We start from the raw sequence: 22,626 nt of genomic DNA, 5'->3' as shown, positions 1-22,626 counted from the left end.
TCTGGGAAATTTTATTTGTTAAAGAATCTCAAAATGATATGAAGAACATATATTTTTCATAGAAGATTACTTTCAATATCCTGCATTAACAAAACTTCGATAGTGGTAATGAATAGCAGAGTAATAGCAAATTTTGCATGGAAAAATAAAAAAGTTTAAGATCTGTGATTACAGTTTTTTCGCAAAAAGTAACAAAATCAACAATGTTTTGTGAAAATTTGATTCGATATTGTATGTAAAGCAACCAATAATAAATGTTGCAATACATTGTAAGATACAAATTATTAAACTTTATGTATGTTATGCAACAGTTATTATAATTTATTAAGAATCGTAGATATACAATCCATTTAATTCATCTTCACACTCAGCAGTCAGCATTGTGAAATTATACGAATTGTACTCGTAATGCTCTAAAGTGAACATACATATCTATCCTAAAATCTGTACATACCAATAGCAGTTCTACTCTATTTGTTTCCATCAAAATTCCATTCTTTTATATTTGAGACATTTTTTTTATTAAATCATATTTTTTTTTAATATAAAGTATTGCTTCTACATAATTTTTGATTAATGTAAAAATTATATTAAAACAGTAAAGGGCCGTCTACAATAGGTGTTGTAAGTCATAGGCCGCAAGAAATTAACCACAGTTGACCTTAAAGAAGAATATCGAATACCATTGGTTAATTTCTTATGGCTTACGGGTTACACTTATTGTAGACGGCCCTTTATTAATTCTTGGTAATCAATTTTCTTTGAATGATGCATAAAAGATACAAATAACATTATGAGTAAAATTCTGCTAACAGGTGTACAGTTTATTTGATATACATGATAGATATTCATGCAAGACGTCAAATATTGATACAGAGATTGATATACAACTTTTCATTATGTCGAGATACCAAGATACTCTTAAATGTAATTAATAATTTTTTTGTCCGATGATTTCTAAATATCGCAAAAATAAAACACTAAAGAATGTACAGACACATATAGTTAACAATCAGTTTCAGAAGCCTTATGGGCGATTATACGATCCATATTAATAATAATTGTAAGATCCCCACTGATTGTAAGGTCCATAAGCTTGTGGCCCACCTTGACCATACTGCCAGTTTTGATAATTGGCATAATTGGGATCCGATGGAGGTGGATACTGCTGATAACCTTGTTGGTAGCCACCTTGACCACTGTACTGTCCTCCCTGAAATTGTTGTTGCGACTGATAGGGTCCGCTCGGACTGCTATACTGGTATGAAGATTGTGAACCCACGGACGGAGGAGGTGGCACATTTGACTGATCTGTTTTCACTTTCTTTGGAGGCGAAGAATCGCTGTAACATTATCAACATAATTCTTTATTAAAATTGTAATTTTAATATCTTTATAAATTCTGTAAATGTAAAAATATATATAATATATTATTATTTTATAATCAATTTCAATAACAAGAATGATATATTAGTTATATTTATAATATTAAGTTGCGGATTTGTTAAGGTTATAGTATTTGATTGCCTAAAATTATTTGATAAAATTAGCTAATGTCTTTATTTTAGATTCCCTGTAAATACACTTACGTTTTATTGTCGTCGCCCTTCGTCTTCTTCCTTTCTTTCGCTTGTTTGATGCATTTTTGGAATTGTTCGTGAGCCTTCAACACTTGCCGAATGTCAGGACTAAAATCCTCCAAGAATTCTACTTTACGTTGTGCGAAAAGCACTCTCTGTTCGAGATCTGCATGTTCTCTTTCTATAAACATGTCCATGTAGCCTACTATTTCTAAGGTGTCAACTGGCGTTCGTTGCATAGCCAAGTCTATTAATTGTAGATACAATCTAGGATTATCTTTATCTTTATCTGTGGCCTGTAAGTAATGTAACAATAATATATTAATCTTGTTAAATAAGTCTGTTAGAGAGGGGAGAAGGCACATATATATAGAGATAAGAAAAAAGTAATTTTATATTTAAACATACCTTCATCAATACCTTAATCGCCTTGTCAACATCATTCTTAACTTTACATAGGAACCGCGCGTACTTCACGGCGATATTATTAGCGATTGTCCGATTTTTGCTATTGCTAATGTAATTTTCATATAATGTACAAGCTTTCTCCAAATCTCCGCGACGACGTTCCAAGTTTATTCGTCGGTATGCCACTTGTAACATATTTGGTAATGCATTATCAATATTCTCTAATATAGCGGCGGCTTTCTCGAAGTTATCCTGACCCTCTTCGAAGATCGCCCACTGCAAATGCAAATTTGGTTTTTTGGGATGATGCACCATACAAGCTCTCGAATATACGTCTCGGATTTTCTCTGTATTATCACCCTTCAATGATTCCAAGTAGCGCACAAACTGTACAAAAGAAAAAACGCAAACATATACATATATTTTGCTTATAATATTAGTGATATATAACACCGATATATGTATATATACTAGTATTTACTTACTCTCATCCAAAATTCGTCGTAAAGTGCACAAGCTATAAGACATCTCTCAAATAAGATAACTATTCGGTTTTGATCCTTTTGTTCAATCTCGAAATCGAGATATTCCTTCCAGTTTTTCAACTGACACCGTTCTAATGGTTTTACATGGAAATATGGTCTCTTTATCTGTTAATCATACAAGCCATACAATTAATCATATAGCTTTTATAAATTAATTTAAACTTTATTTGTTCAATGTGATATCAATTCGTTTGAGATCTTTTAATTTGGAATATATTTTTTTTTTACTTACTATGCAAAACATTGTAAAAGATTGACTTTTGTATTACAATGGATCCACATTTACTGCGTGAATAGGTAATTCTAGAACTTCAGTGAGAGGGATTGAAATGAGTTTTATTCATTTACAGCAGTGAAACGTTTCAGTGCAATCAAATTGAAAAATCTAATTTTATTTAATATCTATATATGTTTTTATGAGTATATATAATTGCAATTCTGAATGTGATACACACCCCTTCCTCATAGGACCATCTCGCTGCAACTGCATTCACGTTCGCTTTGTGCATTTTACGTCGACTGCTTATGATCTTCTCACGGATGGCACGTGTCTCTTCATCGGTAGGCGGTACTTCGTGGGGTGGCGGTTCCTCACCGGGTGGCGCATCATCGGCAGCGGATGTCGCAGTGGTATCGTCAGATTTGAGAAGGGCCTTCACTTCTGCACGCAACGCAAGGAAATCATCAACACTTAAAATGCGATTCGGCAAATTGGACGATACGAATTCCTGGAATGCCTCGAAGTGGGAGATGTAGCCAAGGGTAGGCGTCGACAATAAGCGATCATACAGCGCAGTCACTCTGCTCAAACGTTTCCCCTCCAATTCCCACTTTATATAGCTTTCCCAGAGACGATCCGATCTGTTTTAATGAAAATATTACATTACTCAGTTATTCCTTGCTAATCGTTTATTAAAATTAGATTGGGTTTGCAACTAAAATACTAGAGTGACAATTTGACTATTTGTGAAATCATATTGAATAATGGAAATATTTATATTTCTGAATGCAAATTTAGAAAAAAGTTTTAAACTTATTACCTGAATTCAAGTCCACAAGCTTGTATAGCTCTCTCATACTGCTCCCGGAGCTTTTCTTCATCCTTTTCATAGACGGTTTTACAATGGTTGATGTAATGAAGCCATAGGTCGACACTTAGCGAAATAGCTTTCAGACCTTGATCGAACACCTGTGGTAACGGATTTCAAATCGTATTTTAGAACAGCTTACAACTGGGTTGGACTTATCGGCGGGTAAATCTTATACCTATTTTGCTTTTAGCTTTCGTTAAGCATTATGGTTTTTTTTCTTTTTAGCAACGTGTACTCACATATCGTACGCGTACTGTAAATAAAAAGATTTAATTAACACAGAGATTTCAGAGCATTGTGCATTCACCTTAAAAATCAGGGGGTGTTCCAATCTGGACGCCACTGTGTCTTCCGCCACATTCTCTTGTTCCCTCTCTGGCACGTGCACGTGTCCTAAGTCTTTGTCTCTGACTTTGACTTAACCCCCAACCCAACATATCTTACTTACATAAAGTAAGAATAGCGCATATATCTTATGCTTAAGTTTTACAATACTTTCTGTAGTAAGCTATGTGTACAAATGCTTACAGTAAATATAACACAGTTTTTCTTTTTTCTAATCAAGACAAGGCGCTTCGCAAAATAAATTGGAAACAACTAGCTCATCGTCTCGCTCGACATACGTATCATAATTGATATATATTGATAAGACAGTAAAATATGTAATATAGCATTTTTTTGTAAGTATCGCAGAATAATAAGTAAATAAATAACTATATGATAAACGAAGAGAGTCGAATAGGTGCTGCAAGACGTGCTATGCTGTTGGAAGGGAAAACCATATTTATGTGCGTGCACACTGCCCACGCGTCTTCCTAACTCGAGCTATTTTCATTATAGATTAATATTATAATGATATCATATGTGTGAGAGATAGCCTAATGAACGTAATATATAATTGTACTCACCATTTGGACATTTTCGGGGTTGCCCTTCTTCTTCTCGTAATCGGCGAACTTTCTCCAGTAACCATAGCAATATGGATAACGCTCCAAGAATTTGGTATAAGCTTCGCGTGCAGCTTCAGCATCATTCTGTGATAAAAAAACCAGACTTGCTTAAATAATAATTCTAATCATCTAATAAATTTGTATATTATTCTTTATTTTTATAATCACACTTGTATTATGTTTTAATCTTGAAATTAAATATTTAAAATAATTAAGAATGAGTGACACACAAAAACTGAATTTTAAGTAAAATTTCCATGTGAATTTTACTTACTTCTTGATCAACATATTGTAAAAGATATGTCCATCCTGTGAAGTCAGATGGATCTTCGTTAACAGCTTTCCAATACTTTTCTAGTTCAGGCAGTGTTTTCTTTTTCGGTGATGCTGGCTTGGTTTCTTGCTTATCTGCTACATCTGCTTCACTCGATAAAGCGACCTTCTTTGCAGGTGCCTCATCATTGTTCTCAGATGTTGGAGAACTTGGATCATATTCTCCTTCCACATTCAATTTACGTTTGGCTAAGAGTACAAGAAATGTATAATCTCATTAAATGTGTAATCAGTTTCAAACTATAAAAATTTATGAAATGTCATAGAAATAATACTCACTTCCACTTTCTGTTTTGGTTTTTTTTTCGAGTGCTTTATTCAATTTTGTCCCTCCTTTTTTCTTTTTATCGCTGTCAGGTGGTAGTTCGTCTTCAGATACAGATTCTGTTTCGCCTAAGTCTGCTGGAGCAGCAACTGGTAATTCCTCATCAGAAACTGCTTCAGTTTCAGGCTCCTGTGCAATTATTAGACAAAATGTAGAAAGAATGTTAATTACATATATCCATGAAATGTAATATAAATCTTACCTTTGCTGTGGATTCATTCGGTAGTTCATCCTCTGACACTGCTTCCGTATCAGGTTCCGTTTTCTTCACATCATCATCCACGTCGTACTCAACAGCTTCAGTTATCTCTATACGTGGTAGAGAATCACTTTGCGATATTTCCATATCAGGTTCTACTTTACTCATAACTGTATCTACATCTTCTGATATTTCTTGTTTTGAATCTTCAACTTCCATAATTTGAATTCTGGATGCATCCGTCGATATTTCCGAATCTACCTCTTCTGTCTCTAAGACTGTCATTGTATTGCCATTAATGGCTTCTTTAACTTCATTAATAACTTTTTGAAAATCAAACAGTACACGTTGTTGATTTGAATCATTATTACCAATGTCTTGACCCTCCATCTCAATGTCTTCGGTTAGCATTTCCACTTTGTCCATGCTACTACTCTCCTCTATAATTATGCCTTCTGATCTTATGTTAGCATGACTCTGTGTAACAAATCAAGTTTTAATATTTACTTACTATTTACTTACTATTTAATTTTTATATTATGCTATCAACTGATATAATGATAAATTATCAAGATGTTCATTCTTCAATTAAAAAATTAACAAAAAGAAAAATTAAATCTCAATTTTGCAATTGAACAAGGAATATCTTATATATTATATACCATGTCTTCTACATCTTGCTCCATTTCTTCACTTTGACCCATGCTTATCTCATGTATATTAGTATCTTCAGAATCCTCTAATTCCAAGTGTAACATGGGTGTATCTTCTTCACTACGTTGTTCAACAATAATGTCTGATAGCCGTTGAACTCCATTCTCAGGCATATTTTCCATTATGCTTTCTTCTAAAGTAGATACTTCTTCCTACAATTACATACAGATTAAGATATATCAAACTCTTCTGACTAATCTGATTTACAGATGGCTTTCTTCAGATTATAACTCTTATATTAATATGAAAAAAAACAAAGTCAGAAACTAGCATGCTGCATTAGTTGAGTTTAGTTCAGTGAATAGATAAGAGTTCGAATTAACTAACAATAATGCTACGAATGCTAGTGCAACCGGTTGCAAAAGTTTGTGAGGCTAATACCTCAGGCTCTTCGATCTCGTGAATCTTTCTGGGAGAGCGCGTCGCTCTGGCGAGAAGTTTCTTCACTGGTGATTTTTTAGCCACCACTGGCGTTTTCCGGGCTCGACCTCCCGACCTGGTGCGTCTCACTGAAAAGGTAAATGAAATATTTGTATCGCTCTATACACACAAGACGCCACTTCGAAATGGCGGTCTCGTGGGCTGGACAATCACGCCGAACGCACGTCTTGGCGGACGAACGATTGCCTCGGCAACGGCCTGCAAATCGATCGAATTGATCGACGATTCGGACGAAATTCCTTTCTTACTTGGCTCAACCGGCGCGAGCTCAGCTTCATCACCGCTTGCAGAGGACATGTCTCGTGTTTTCGATGCAGCCTCCGGAATGTAAGCGTAGAACTGTAGATAATTGTAATAGAAAATGGCGGCGCGATAGTTTCGCCAAAACAGGCTCGCCAACAAACGCGCAGTTTCGGCAAAATCAACGCAATTACAAGCGTGGTTGTTTTGTCCTTTTTCAAAATATTTGGTCGTTTATTCAGTGATTTACTTTACCAATGGTCGTCCATTCATTACTGACAGTTGTTGGTAATAGAAGCGAAAGGAAAATATTAGGCGTGTGCATATAGTTTCCTAAACATATACAGGGTGTCCGGTAATTGGTGAAAAACTTGCTAATGGCAGCTTCTTGAAATTATTTGGAGATGATTTTTCCTCAGCGAAAATGTCGAGGCACCAATAATTTCCGAGGTATAAGCAATTGAAAAAAAAGTGCCTCTCGCAAACTAAAAACTTTTTGAAGCTAAAAAATTACCGAAACTCCATTCTTCAGTTAATTTCAAATAGACTTTACCCTAATTTTTTTAAATTTAATTTAATTTTAATTTTTATTTATATATAATGATAAAAATTAGAAACTTGTAAAAAATATTTCTCGATATTTTCGCTGAGGAAAAATCGACTCCACCAATTATTGGACACCCTGCATATGTGATTGTAAATTTTTAACAAAAGAAATTTAAGATCTTTATGTAAATATGAACTTTGGTAGCCAAAAAATAGATACACAAAAAGGACTATATTATACAAATATAAAATACTTATGTATTAAAATGATGAAAAATAGAATATTATTATTTATATATATTTATATACATATATATATATATATAAATTTTATATTTATATTTTAAATATATTAATTGTATATTTTGTATATATATATAATATTTTATTCTCTAAAAGTACATATGTATGAAATATGACAAATTTTTTACTTAATTGCAAAACATTTGTGTTTGATAGAAGAAGTTAACAAAAGACAATAGAAAAAAATTACAACTTTAATCTCTTAATATCTTCTGGCCGAAAATCTATCCTTAAAGAAGCGATACGTCGAACTTCCAATGGTGTTAATCGCCATGCTATCGCATCCGCGCCACAATAATCAGCGAGCTCCTCCACTTTCTCTATGCTCAGAATAGTAGCAATCTGCGTTAAACGCGCAAACTTGTCTCTCACCGACCATGATGTAGCAGCTGCCAAATAGCTGGCTAATGATCTTATTTCTTTATCTAATATCAGACCTCCTGCCTAAAATGTACAAATTTATTTTATCAACATTATGCTGTTTAAGAAATTTAAAAATATATATACATTAAAAATATAAGCATGGCTATTTATAACTATTTATTATTTAAAAATATTTTTAAAAAATTATTAAAAGATTATGAAATAATATCTTAAAATTAGAATACATACTCGATTAAAAGTCGATTTTAAGACCACTTTCTCTAAACGAGCTGTAACTTCTGCAGTTAGAAGTCCAATAAGCGCATCATAATTGGAGAGTGTTAAACTGCCTTTAAATCCTTGAAGTAGACCTTCTAGATTCATAATTAATGTCTGTACAAAAGGCTCATCTGTTTCGTATCTCAACAATTCATCCTGTGTATACCAATCATTGGATTTAAAGATAGAAAAAAAAATTTATTTATACTTCTTATAGCAGAACACATACTTCGTTAATGTGATGATCTATAGATAAAAATGCATCAACCCATGGAGTAACTCTAGGTTTCACAGCGCTAACACGTAACTGTTCCAGACCACAATCGATAATGCCTCGTAAAATCAATATAATTGCTTTTAAACTGGTTAAACAACTGTCGATTTTGCCTCTATCTTTTTTTTGCATATTGGGGAATGTTGCGTCTATCTCTGCACTGAGACTTTTGCACAATGTCTCTACATACTCTGTGCTCACATCAGTATTATTTAAATAAGCCTAAACCATAAATAATAATTACAAATATATAATAAAGATCCGCAAAGATACAATTTAATAAATGTGACCATTATATTATCGTATACAACTAAATTGTAGATTTTGCTTTACCAAGAATATGAGACGAGCATATTCGGTATCCGACGTTTGCAAACGACCATGCTGTATACTCGTCTGGAGAGCACTGTATGCTTGCGCCAGATCTAGATAACCTGCTGGATAACCTTGGCGTAGTCTGTTTCTCAACTTGCTTGCAAATTCACCTTCCAAGATACCACAAGCCATGTTGACGACGGCGCAGACGCCGTCTATACTCCAACTCGACATAGCACGTCTGCAGAAATTGTATTATTTTTTTCTATTAAAATAAATATATATTGTATGTACAAGCCTAGCCATATATACCGTATGCATTTCTGTACGATGAAGAAAACATCATCAACCATACTGGAAGTTTGCTGATCTGGATCTAGTGTATCCATTCCCAAGGCCTTATTCACACTTTCCTCGAGGAAATATCTCTCTAATGCGAGATAAGCGCCGAGCAGTTCCTGCATTCCATGCGCCAATTCAGAATTGTTCATAGCTGTTTCAAAATCATTCAACAACTCTGTACGTTGTGTTTCGTCTGTGGTACTAATCTCTATATCATTCTGTAAATTTATGTACATAAATTGTTATATAATTATAATATATATTAAAAAATAATGTTGAATCATATTGAATAATTAGTAACTCTCCACATATACCTTAACTCTTCTTTTTAAGAAACGTATATAAAGTTCTGCTCTTGAATGCATTATAGTAATTTCTCCTAAACGGATATCAAGCTCTTTGGGGTCAAATCTTTCAGGACTCGGTTTTCGTAAATATTCATTTACCATTTGTACATTCTTAGATATACATCTGTGTTTTGTAAATACTGTAATAATCTTCTTGACCTGTCTAAATGTAAAATATAAATTAATAATGATTTAAAAAATATATAAATTCTTGATATAGAATCGGCCAAACAAGCTTACCTATCACATTCTTTTTGTAAAATTGAGATAGTCATTGAAAGTCTACCTGGACCATAATAAGTTTCAATAATTGGTTGATGCACTTCTACAATACGTGCAATTCCTTCAAATAAAAGAGTCATAGTGTCAGCAAAAATAATATCTGCTCTCTTATCATTACTTTTAATTTCTAGTGCTGCTTGTAGATTCTTCTGTGAAGTTTCCTGTAGCTATTATTGAAAATAAAACTTTGTTATTATTTATAACTTTATTATTTGACAAATATGTATATAATCTTAAATGTGTATATAATATATATCTAATATATCATACTTTGGTGCACAAGTAATTGCAAAATTTCTTTAGTCCTTCTAAATGCATCCCTAATAATGGAAATATCTTGAAAAATCTTTCAACAGATGCCAAGTCTTCTGATTTTACAGCTTCATCAAACTTATGTGTAACAACAGCTCTCAATTCCATTGCAGCTTGTTGCAGGGTAATCAGAGAACTACTAATACTAATATGATCTCCTGATACATCCTCAGCTGTTCTTTCCAACAATTGTTGATCCATTGCTAAATAACGATGAACATGAGCGGCACCTTGTTCATAATCTTCATTGCGCAGTGCAGTTGCTACTCCTTCACTGCACAATTGCAAATCTAGTATATCATTTACTCTACTTTGGCATTCACATACTCTGCTCTGTTAAACGAAATTATAATATTTGTAAACTCATAAAAAATTAGAGATTATAAATTTCTATTTAAATAAGATTTTGATCACAATAACTTACTCTTGCTAAATCCAATTGTCTTACTTTGGCACTAACATTCTCTGCTAATTCATTGGTACGAGTAATCATATCACGAAACTTTTCTCCTTCTGTATATATTACTATCACATTTGGCAATACTTTACCAATGTTTTGTAGCTTTGCTTCTACATGGCATTGTCGAGCAAGAATTGTATCCAGATTTTCCTTAATAGAAACCTGTCATATTTATTTTTTATTAAATATATGATAAATTAGCAATATATATATATATAGAAAAAATTGTAATATATATATGGATAATTATGTATTCAATAGTAATAAATATAACTTTTAATTACAATGTACAATAAATAATAGAATAACAAAATATAATTTGTATTTATATTTTGTATAGAAATTTACATATATTAATTAAAAGTTGATGTATAACGAATTCAAACCTCATCTTCAGACAATTTATTCAATATTTGTTGTAGATTTTCTTCATTTACTGGTAAATCCATTTTATAAATGTTTTTGCTTTAATTAGTAATTCAATAATTTTATTTTACAGTATATACTAGAATTGTATTTTGATTGACATTTTTTACAGGTTACACATCATTTCAATCATTTATCGTTAATCATTTATTAATTATTTATTAATTTTTGACAGCTTTTGAGTGCTTTCCATATTTTACGTGTTACAGTTACAGATCGACACAAGACACAATTCAGTGTATTCATTTAAACGGCTTTCAGTACGTTTCGAAAAGCTGCCACTCTTTGGACAAGTAAACTGTCTACTATCCGATATCCAATAGAATTCATTTTCAACCGCTAAAATTGTCGATAATTAGAGTCTCTAGAAAGAACTAAAACGCGCTTCGGCCAATGAACGTGCGACGCAGGCGCAGACCGCAAGCCGCCAGCAGTGGCGAAAAAAGTGAGGTAGTGGTGGGAGAAGGGTGGTTGGGTCTCTCCCCCTTCCCGCGCCCGCGCAACTTATACGCGTATTCCTGTACTGAAAATGGCCGCCAGCTGTCATTCGCCTACGAAGTGTAGCTTGTTGTGAAGGAAGACGACGCGAATTTGGCGCAGGACGGTTCCCCAGGCGCGCAGGACGCCGCGAGAGCGCGATGCAATTACGTAACGACGCGCGGCTCGGTGGCTGAAGTCGAACGCGATCGCTTGACTGAGGAAAAGAGAGAGAGATAGAGCAAGAGAGCGGATTGGGAAGAGCGGGGAAACGAGAATAGAAGTGTACGACGCGCTAGCGGTCCTCCACGATATCGCTTCGACGATTGTGTGCCATGAAAGTGCGGCCAGTTCGGCTGTTTACAGTTTTTATTTTACGCCAAGAACGCCGTGACTAGTTTAGATCTACGCGGCTCGACGTTGCGGCTGATCTTCCTCCTCCACCTCCTCCTCCTTCGTCTCTTCCTCCTTGATTTGCTAGCCGCGCGAATCGGTCTGGCGGCCGCGTTCTAATACTGTTCACTTGTGCCATCGCGATACGAGACTCCCTCAGAATTCATCTTAATTTACATTCTACAACCCGAGGACAGTCAAGGTAGGATTTTATTTGTTGATACGAAATTTCTTTTGTGAATAATCTTACGAATATTATTACTTCGTTTGTGTTGAAATGTTCATTTAATTTCTTGCATCAAGGTGATATCTGTTCTCTGTCTTATGTTGTTTGGAGCAACAGCGTTTTACAATTTGTTAGTATATATACGATATTAGCAGACATTAAATTTGTTTACGCATAAATGAAATCATTTTGCTAAATTAAAGTAAATTATTGTATCAATATTGTGCAAAATGAAAATATAATAATTGCTTATAACAAAAGAGAAAATATACGTACTATTATGATTATTTTTATTTTAATCTTAATTTATATATATTTTAATTAAAATTTGGTTTATTGCAATAAAAATTTGCATATTACAACTTATATAGTCTAAAAAAAATTGATTTTTTACTTTCAGAAAAGCAGCATGGGTTCCAGTCAACAATTCTCTCTTAGATGGAATAATTATTTAAAACATATTACTTGTGCTTTTGACACGTTAAGGACAGATGAAGATCTCGTAGATGTTACTCTGAGCTGCGAAGGCAAAAGGATTAGGGCGCATAAAATGTTATTGTCGGCATGTAGTACATACTTTAGAGATTTATTTAAGGTGAGGCAATTCTAGTTATGATTTAGCGTTTATTGCATTTAAATGCAAATATATTTTTTACAATGATTGTTTATTATATTATAGGAAAATCCATGCCAGCATCCTGTCATAATATTCCGTAATGTAAAATTTGATGATTTGGCTGCTTTGGTGGATTTCATGTATCAAGGTGAAGTAAATGTTGTTCAGGAACAATTAGCAAGCTTTCTCACAACAGCAGAACTTTTGGCAGTACAGGGCCTTACAGATGGCACAGGAAAGGATAACGATAGTTTAGTAGAGGTAAGATGTAAAATGATCTAAAATCTTAGATAAAATATAGATATTTGATAGATATTACTTATGTATTATATTATTATTTTCAGGATGACATAGAAATTCCCAATGAACCTGAAGTTCAACTGCAGAATACTTCTGGCAAATCTACAGGGGATAGTAACAGGAACAAGTCACCATCTTCTCCAATGCCGTATCATGCCATCGAATTGCAGCCCGAAGTGCCGCCAAACAAAAGAAGAAAAATTCGAGACAGTACGAACGCAAATACAGAAAAGAATTCGGGGAGTAATGCAAAAGATCCCGATGGGAAATCGTTGGAAAATCAGACTGGCCCGGGCTCCGATCCGGTTGAAATAATCCCCCTTATGCCGAGTTTAAAACTGGAAATGCCCGAATATCTGGAGCAAGATGGTAGCAGCTGTAGTTACGAGGATCAGAGTATAGGCGAAAACACACTAAATAAAATTACAATAGACGACACATCATCGAACACGCCTGATCACGAACAGAAGCCCGACATCAGTCAGACGTTTTACTCGAGTCAATCGACATCAGATGGTTTGGATGGCAAACATCAATCAGATGTTGGTAGGTATCTTATGCATAATAATTTCTTAGAATTTTTAATATTTTTGCAAGTATCTTGATAAATTTTCAATATCAATGTTTTCTTGTTTATTAGGACACCTGCTCTCTAAACCAAGTACCTCAGGAGAAAGAGTGACGCAGGAAGCAGTACAGGGTGAGTGATTGTTCATATTTTCTTATAATATGAATTATATGATGTAGTTTGTTGTTTTGCCATTATAATAAAATACACTATATATATATATACACACAATATATGTATTTGTATATACACATATGTGAGTACAATGAAATTGTTGTAGATTTGACAAATTAATATTTATCATAGATTATTTTTATATTAAATTTTTGAAAATTTTATTATAATTTAAGTTATAAATATAAAGTTTAAAATATAAGTTATTAAATAAAAAAATACAAATTGTAATAAAAAAAGAGGTAAATATTTAGAATAACGAAGCCAGTTCCGATCGCGTTAACCTTGACATATGTTGTCAAGGTCACTATCCTGCGTAACGTTCAAAAGGTTTTAGCCGTCGCTCGTTGCTTTTGAACATTACTCAGGACAGTGATCTTGACAACATATGTCGAGGTCAACGCAATCGGAGCTGGCTCCGTTATTCTAAAATTACCAAAAAAGATATTTATCTAACTTTAATATTTTACTGTTTTTATTGTTTTAATTACTATATAAAGAAGCAATTATTATATAAAATGAGTAATATACATAACAATGTAGATAGTAGACAATAATGGCAGTGCAACACACATCAAAGTTTTGTATCCACACATGGTCTATATGTATAAAGAAATTACAATTTTTCTTTATTATTTAGAGAAACACATCTATATACATCTAAATTTAATATTGGATATTATAAATTACAAATAAAAAATCTGACACAATTAATCGCAATTATATACTATTTACACTACATTCTAACTTTTATGGTGATGGATTAATTGCATGTATTGTGGGTACAAAACCAGAATAGTATAAGCACCTTGATACATGAAGCTTTAGTATTATACACATGTTATTTAGTTTCATGGATTAAGGTTCTATGGCAATTTCTCAATAATGATAAGAAGGAAGACGGGATTTCTTCTTATTGTGATATTATGATCTATCAAGTTTGAGGGGTAGTTAGTTGATTGAGTTTCACATCAAACTGTGCGATGGTTTGGTAGTCTGTGCAGCTTTGCATCACTTATATGCGCACAATGAAAATTAGAGAAACGGATTAGGTTAAATCTGAAGAAAATTATAAAATTTTTAGTGATATAATATTTACTATTGCCTTACAAAACGATAAAAATATTTGAAGGCTTAATCATAATTTCTCTTTTATCTTTAGATTTTATCCTTTTTTTAATATAACAAAATATTTAAAAATAGCAAAGAATTTTAATAATACTTCTTACAAAATTTTATGAAAGTAGCATCATGTTTTATCGTGTAATGTGTAATATACTTATCAAAAATTGATGAGATTTTACTATGCTCAGTATATAACTGTCGATGCTATTTAATTTTTCACATGATTACTCCTTGCACTGAATTTAATGAAATTGAATCCGCAACCTTATCATAATAATATAAGCGAATTTCTAAGCATTAACGATTTGATAAATACTTATGTGATACATTTCCTGTTGTGGAAAGATTACATTTTCTTTCCAAGATCATATATCGAGATTTACATCTTTAGTGTACAGAGTGCATGGTGTTTTGGATGTAAATGTATGGTACAGGCACTCGGGTGTAGGTTGAACTGTAGATACTAGTAAGCATTGCCAAGTGCTGTATGTGTGCCGACAATCATCAACATTCCTTTTTTTTTAATAACTTGATCAAAGCCACCACTATATTCCTCATGCGCACTAACTATAAGCATATTTCTGTGTATATACTAAAAAAGAAAAAAATACCTTTTGATGCTGGTTCAAGGAAATTTCTTCAGAAAACTATTCAATTTTTGTGTGTATAGCGCGAATCTCTTTACATACACACATACATGCACACACACAAACACACACACACATACACACGATTTATTTGCATGTAACGTTAATCTTAAATATGAATATTGATTTTCGAACATTAAAACAAAACGCTGTAAGTCACATTTATGCAATTAGTACGTGCTGCAAGAAATCGATATATGAAAAATCTCTCTTATATAAATATATATATAGAATAATGTAATATATATATATATATATATATATTACATTATTCTATATAAATAAAAGAAACTATTTACTTAAACAATATTTATTTATAACTTATTTTTTTAAATAAAAAAATAACTATGCTCCAAATATTTTAAATACAATTCTTTTCTGACAAATAAATATTTTTAAATTAAAATGTTATGGTTTGACTAAAATAGTTTTGTGTCAAAGATTTTGTTTACAAAATTCAATTACATTTAATTAATAGCATTATATAAACTTTTATCGAAGGTGAAACTATATTTTTTTAGAAGATGTTTTAAAATAATTTTAATACAATTGTACAGTATAAGTTGGCCAATAGTATTTGTTATTAAAATTATTCGATTTCGAATAATTGTGAATATCGTTTTATGTACTTTTCAAATCGGGATTTTTCTGCGATCTCAGCATCTCTATAAATATAAGAATCAAATAATGTTGCGTAAAACTTACAAAATGTAACTTACAATTGTTATTTTATCGCGAGATATACTTTCGCGTAATCTCGTCAAATATGAACTAATAATTTTGAAATAGTCAGATGGTGGTGGTACTCTGGTGACAGTGGCATGCGTGCAATCTTTTCTTAATATTTGGTAACTTGAAACCAATTATTTTCCTCCTTATATGATGCAACAAACTCTATATGGTAAACATGGGTGCGAGTGGGAAGTACGATCAGATTGAATCGATACTCCTCCGAAATCCGTTATTTTCTGGCATTATTGTTTACTTTAGAAAGATTGATATTGACATGTTTTCGCATGATTACACGAGAAATTTAAATTCAAAGATATCGCAAAATAAGATTACGTCAGCAACGTTGCACATATCAAAGTTAACATTTTATTTTTTTTAACATTATCTAAATTTGCATTAATGATTTTTTTGCGTTTATCTAATTTATGTACATTCACGAAAAAAGTAAATTTCTTTATAAAGAATAAATCTTATGAAACTGTAAAATGTTAAAAGAAAGAGTTTGAGATTGATTTATATTTTTAAATTATTATTTAAAAACAATTTAAATTTTTCTTATTTTTTATAAATTTCATTAATAAATTAAGAAATGTAATAGATTGAGGAATTTTATGCTTCTTTAATTTAGTAGAACATTTTTGTTCATTATTAATTAATCATACAGGTATATTCGGATTGAAATATAATAATTTGCATGATAATAGTTGTAGCCATGATTGAGAAAAATTTAATAGAAATGTATAAGAAATCGAAATCAATAACGGATATCGGAAGACTGTTGATGTCTGATATGACATTTTCCTTGAAACTTTCACGTGTCTGAGAATTGTGGGGGAATATTTCTTGACCAGACTTGAAATTCTTTGGTTGCCAATATGTGTATAGCCGCCGAGAAAGAAAGAAAAGACAAAAAAGAAAAGAGAGAAATGAATGTTTCGGCAGGTAGGTAATCCAAGCAATCTCAACAACGATTGCTATAAAGCAGAAGCATGAATTAGCTAGTAGAGAGTCACGAAGACATCAAAAAGCTTGTTCCTTCATTGTTCAAGTGCTAATGTTATTATTGTTCGATAACGCGTGATCAGAATTGTGTTTCGCTTCGATTCACACAAACGCGAATGTTTTAATTCGCTAAAAATCACAATTGTAAATAAATTTATAAACACAGGCTGAACTGCGGATTGCATTCATTGAATACTTCGGATTTAGAGCAATCAGAAGCATATTATACGGCTTGGAATTAGAGAAATTATGTTTAATACCATCTATTCTTAATCGCCATCAAATTATGTCAAAAATTCGATATTGATTACAGTAATTTGATAGAATGATTTAATACTCTTTATTTTCTAATGTTATCTCCTTTGTATAATAGTTGTAAGTCATAGACGACATTATTTCCGATTTCTCTACTTCTAAGCCTTTATTGTTATTCGCTTTTCTATTTCTGAGATTAAGTACTCATTATGTTTGAGATTCGTTTTATTGATGTGATCAATAGTCCTGTGACGTCGCGAGATTTACAACGCATCGTTAGTGAAGAAGTCGATGAAAAATCAAACAGACCAATGATGAGTGCTTGTGAATGAGAGAGTTTGCGTTTCGCACTTATAAGAGTGAACCAATTCGTTTTATTGAAAAACGAATAATAATATCAATGATGAATATTATAAAGATGATCGACGTACGGCTTTCCTACCTACAATAGAAGCAAATTCGTTGAGGTATTGATTTTTCGCGAATCGCGCAGCAGGAGGTCGACGAAGACGTTCATCGTCGAAAAACACGAGAGGCTGGACACGCGAGTTGGCGAGCATCCTTCCAATCAATTATAAGTAATCAGCGTCCTCATTCCAGTGTCATCGACCGCACAAAAGAAAATCCTCTCTCTCGAAGATTTTTTTTATTGATAGCAATTAATGATGGGGAGAAAAGGCAATCTTCTTCGGAAGCTCCTGCAATGAACAATGAAACTTTCGAAGACTGTAATTAACAAAAAAAAATGTAAATTATTTTTATTTCTGATTGATTCTGATTTCTTTAGAGAAATAATCTCTATGAAAAGATTAGATGAAACGATCGAAAGATTCGTTAAAAGAACGAAACCTGGAACGACTCGGAAGTACTATTGTATTACAATCCACGTGTGTCTACGTATGAATTCGTTTCTTCATATATCCTCGTATTAAAAAGGAAAATTGCTGTTGTGCTCTATAATAAACCCTGTGATTCCGTAATAAATCCGAGCATATATAAAACAGCCGAATAGATCAATATGCAAGAGAGTATAAAAAGAAAAGAAAGGATTACGTGAATTTTCTTACGAAGAGAAGAATCATCAGAACGATGCAAAAGCCTGGACATTGAAACTAGCACATGTTATCACACGTCACACGCGCGATGTAAAAAAACAACGACCGCGGTGAGAAATGAGGCCGGTGATATATCAAGTCACCGATGACACACGCTGTAGACACAGCTTTCTAGCATCTGCTACTGCTGCTGTGATTGTGGGATTATTGTGGTTGGTACTGGGGGTCGGTGCTGTTGCTGTTGCTATCGCGGTTTGTTGTTGTTATCGGGGGGGAATAATGTACACAGACAGGTCTTTTTTTGTTGTTGTATAACTATATTTAACCAATGGTTGCCTCTGCATGCCCCTACCGCGCCTACTACCTTTTAAAAAAACTGACTAACCCGACACAGTCCGACAGTGCATTGTGTTTGTTGTTGGCCACAACACTGTGTTTCTCTCCAGGAGGGTTTACGTACGTATCTGGTCAACCGCATAGCCTCAGCAAAGCAAACGGCCACGGGAAAGTGTGCGTGCACTGCAAGCAGCGCGGTATGGTAACATCACGCGGCAAGCTCAGGCAAACCCGCTTCAAATGTTGGCCCTGCAATGCCTGTTTGTGCCGCTGGCCATGCTTCGTCGATTATCACAAAATGCGCTCGATCCCGCATATTCCGCCCCCCTAGCACCAACCCCGTCGTAGTGCCTCGCCGGCAGCGAAAAAGGACTAACGTTCCCCGTCCGCCCCGCGATCGGGCCAAGCGCGGTGAAAATCGGTATAAAAGAGACATCCTCGATATAGCTTCATTTCATCGAGAGAGAAAGAAAGAGAGAGGGAGAAAAAAAAGAGCTTTGATTAGCTTTGTATGTTCACGCGATGCACGTGAGTCTTTGGCTTTTTTTTTTTATGCAGGTGGGATGTAACTCCATATATCGTATAAAATTGAGCCGCTGGGTTGGCATATTTAGAAGGGGACGATTTAGTTTCGAATATTTACCAAAATTTTGTCTGAACTTTTATTTCAATTAGAACTTTACAGTGAGATTATTTACATTGCAACGAATCTGTGTTACGTTAATTACATTAAAAATATTCTTTTTTTTAAGCTTTTTTGAACGCGACAATTTTTTTGAAAATAGAAATTTGTAACTCACGATAATTAAATTGCATTTTTACCAACATTTTGTAAACATCAGAGGATATAATTTTCAGACTTTTAAGTTATATTTATTAATAATTTATTCCTACAGATTTTTCTTTCAATTTAGCTTTTTGCATCTCATCTTCCATGTTAGATATATTATTCTATAAACAAGGTGTTTATTAATTCCCGAACTACCTATATTTAACTTGCGATGCGATTGTAAATGTAATAATATTAGAGTTAGTCCCCTAATATATATAATGAAGATAAATCGTTGCGTACTTATTAATTATTTTGTTAATTATAATTTATAAACATTCCACATACACGTTAGCACGATATACAGAGTGTTCCAGGATTAAATGTTCTAACTTAAAATATGAATTTAGGATCTCGAAACAAGAAAACAATTTTTTCTGGAGAATTCTCCTTTTTCGAGATTCTAAATTCATATTTTAAGATAGAACATTTAACCTTAAAACACCCTGTATATACACTCTTGCTATTTATATTACTAAAAACTATGAACATATTGATTGCGATAATAATCGCATTGATATATGACACAACTTTGAACGAACCATATTATATTTAACATGACACTGCGTTTTAAGTTATATGAGATACATGAGATTACTGTTTCACTAGCTTGAGAGTACAGTCGAAATTAATTTGATATTATTCTAATATCTGAAATTTTCATAAAATGTAATGTGATATTCATTTAATATTTACGTGAAAAAAAAATTAATTATGTAAGAAAAACATAATTATACAATAAAACGGTAGCAATTTCGGTCAAATAAAATCATATGTAAGTTATTAAAAACTGGTAAAATAATAATGTAATAATGAAAAATAAAATGTAAATTATTAAAAGATTATTAATTTTATATTTTTGATACATTTGTACTTTTTATATTTATATTGTTATGAGAGAATATCAATAAATCTCTTTTTGCCTTTCTCTTTCTTTCTGCATTTTATTTTGCGATAATTTGACCATAATTGTCACTATTATATGTATCATTCGTCAATACTGAAACATTACGAATTTGGAGAAATGCGACAAATTATAAGTGACAACTTATAACGAAATAAAATCAATTTAATTTCGACTCTTTCCGTAAGACTGTTATATTTAGCCTTATTAATACAAATATTGACTATTCGTCAGTTTTATTAGTCACGTGCACCGTGCGGATATCCGTTATTTATTCAGGATCTCGTATAGATTAACGTTTCTGTAAGGATTTGTAATCGATTTATTAAGAAAACATTAAGTACAAAGAATAGAGTAATTTTCTATCCGCTAAGAAAGATTAAGGCAGCTATCACGATTTGATTTGTTACATTTGTAGTGCTCCAAGCTTGTACAATATGTAACATATGTAATATCTCCCAAATTAATTTCGTGCATTAAAGTTTTTTGCACACAATTCCATAGATCTCTTACTAGGATAGGTCTGGAATTTCATATTAACATTATTTAATATAAGATAAATCACATACTTTACAGTATATACATTATTTGCACTACAAATTACTATATAGACTGATATTTTTATATTATAGCACATTTATTATATTTTCATCATTTATTATGCATAAAGTTTAAAGAGTGAGTGAATTGAACGTTTTCATTATTTTTTTATGGCTCTTTAAAATTCTAATCTATTGTAGTTATGAAAAATATTCGAAGCGGATATTTATTTTAAGTAAGAAATAACTCCATTATAATACTCTCTTATCATAGACAATAAAATAATATTTTTTAATTTTATACAGGAGGAAGAAACAGTTTTTGGAATTTTTTTTTAAAGATTAAGTTTTGAAAATATTTAATTTCAAAGTTTGTGTATGTCACGTCCTAAAAATGCGCAAGGAAAAAAAATGAGGCAGCTTTTCTCGAGGCAACTTTTACAATAAAATAATCAAAATAATTATTCACGCAACTTATGAAATAAACAAACGAAGTAAACATATTTATTAAAGTTATATAACTATATATCAAGCTATAAAGCTATGTATCAAGAAATCTATGTTTAAGATTCATGTCATTGAATTAAAATCGTGAGGAATGAATTCTACTCTGATATTTTCGATCGCCTGGGGGTTTAACGAGCTTCTGATCTTTCTTCAATGGTGTCGTGTGTCTTCTATTTCCTCTGTCTGATCTGATTAGGCTTGCTCTACTAGCTTGCGCTTATTACGCACTTTGTAGGAAAAGGGCGTGTAGGATTGACGAGGAGAGATGAGATATAATATCGCCGTTTTACAGATATTTGAAAGCACTTTCTACTTTGTTAAAAAATTATATTAATTATATACTGCAATAAAATATTTTTATGTAAGTATTAAATATACATATATATTATAATGATGTAATGTAAATATAATATATACATTTGTATTTGAGTTAAATTATAATTTTATTTATAAACAAAAAATTGCCTCAGTATTAATTAAATATTTTTGTGTTTAAAAATTGATTATATAATAATGGGATATATATTTTTGACATATATAAAATAAAGAAGTATTATTTTCAAAAAATAGATCCTAATCTTAAATAAAAACAAATTTAGATTTTATTAACCGAAAAATCTACAAATTAGTTTTTTTTTTATACAATAAAAGATAACGAATCATTATTTTTAAATGACAAATTTTAAAAGATTAACATCCGGTCTCTACGTATTTATATTAGCTCGATATTTCTTTATCAGACATGGATTTTGCCAAGTGCTTTCAAGTCTTTGAGACAGTCGCGATGGCGGTGGAATTTTTCTCTTCGACAATCAGCCTGGCAATTTTTCACGGGATAGTTATTAGCCTAGCTTTCTCGAAGAAAA

General features: G+C 32.3%; 3 protein-coding genes across 11 annotated transcripts in view; 1 reads left to right on the top strand and 2 right to left on the bottom strand.

Moving 5' to 3' along the window:
• Positions 1-882: 882 nt before the first annotated feature.
• On the bottom strand, positions 883-6,986 carry Prp39 (pre-mRNA processing factor 39). 2 transcript variants are annotated; one of them, XM_072889274.1, is made up of 13 exons: positions 6,835-6,986; positions 6,527-6,654; positions 6,094-6,297; positions 5,435-5,908; positions 5,187-5,361; positions 4,849-5,096; positions 4,533-4,658; positions 3,574-3,722; positions 2,989-3,394; positions 2,474-2,638; positions 1,989-2,375; positions 1,590-1,876; positions 883-1,343 (listed from the first exon to the last, which is right to left on the bottom strand). In XM_072889274.1, exons 1-13 carry the CDS (start codon positions 6,881-6,883, stop codon positions 1,052-1,054), a joined length of 3,090 nt encoding a protein of 1,029 aa, XP_072745375.1. In that variant the 5' UTR covers positions 6,884-6,986; the 3' UTR covers positions 883-1,051. The 2 variants fall into 2 exon arrangements, with proteins under 2 accessions (XP_072745375.1, XP_072745376.1); XM_072889275.1 differs by having other exon boundaries at positions 6,751-6,975.
• Positions 6,987-7,754: 768 nt separating this feature from the next.
• Positions 7,755-11,332, bottom strand: Cog4 (conserved oligomeric Golgi complex subunit 4). Its single transcript, XM_072888857.1, has 10 exons — positions 11,036-11,332; positions 10,614-10,811; positions 10,148-10,522; positions 9,836-10,044; positions 9,563-9,758; positions 9,219-9,466; positions 8,925-9,147; positions 8,547-8,813; positions 8,288-8,473; positions 7,755-8,119 (listed from the first exon to the last, which is right to left on the bottom strand). Exons 1-10 carry the CDS (start codon positions 11,096-11,098, stop codon positions 7,862-7,864), a joined length of 2,223 nt encoding a protein of 740 aa, XP_072744958.1. The 5' UTR covers positions 11,099-11,332; the 3' UTR covers positions 7,755-7,861.
• A 229-nt stretch (positions 11,333-11,561) lies between these two features.
• The window catches only part of LOC140664103 (uncharacterized), a 34,115-nt gene continuing 23,050 nt past the window's right edge, over positions 11,562-22,626 (top strand). For 3 of the 8 annotated variants that reach the window (XR_012046396.1, XM_072888863.1, XM_072888861.1), the window contains exons 1-5: positions 11,567-12,147; positions 12,572-12,766; positions 12,851-13,048; positions 13,132-13,633; positions 13,728-13,787. Coding sequence is in view for 6 of the 8 variants with exons in the window: in XM_072888863.1 (XP_072744964.1) it covers positions 12,581-12,766; positions 12,851-13,048; positions 13,132-13,633; positions 13,728-13,787 (946 nt within the window). In the remaining 2 variants the exon portion in view is untranslated. Of the gene's footprint in view, positions 12,148-12,571; positions 12,767-12,850; positions 13,049-13,131; positions 13,634-13,727; positions 13,788-19,091; positions 21,211-22,626 lie in introns of those variants that run through there. The other 5 variants (XR_012046397.1, XM_072888864.1, XM_072888859.1 and 2 more) reach the window with 5 other exon arrangements.

This window comes from Anoplolepis gracilipes, chromosome 3 (assembly GCF_047496725.1).
Source record: "Anoplolepis gracilipes chromosome 3, ASM4749672v1, whole genome shotgun sequence".
In the NCBI taxonomy this organism is placed as follows: Eukaryota; Metazoa; Arthropoda; class Insecta; order Hymenoptera; family Formicidae; genus Anoplolepis; species Anoplolepis gracilipes.
The sequence above is the reverse complement of the archived record's forward strand: the minus strand, read 5'-3'. Positions and strand labels throughout refer to the sequence as shown.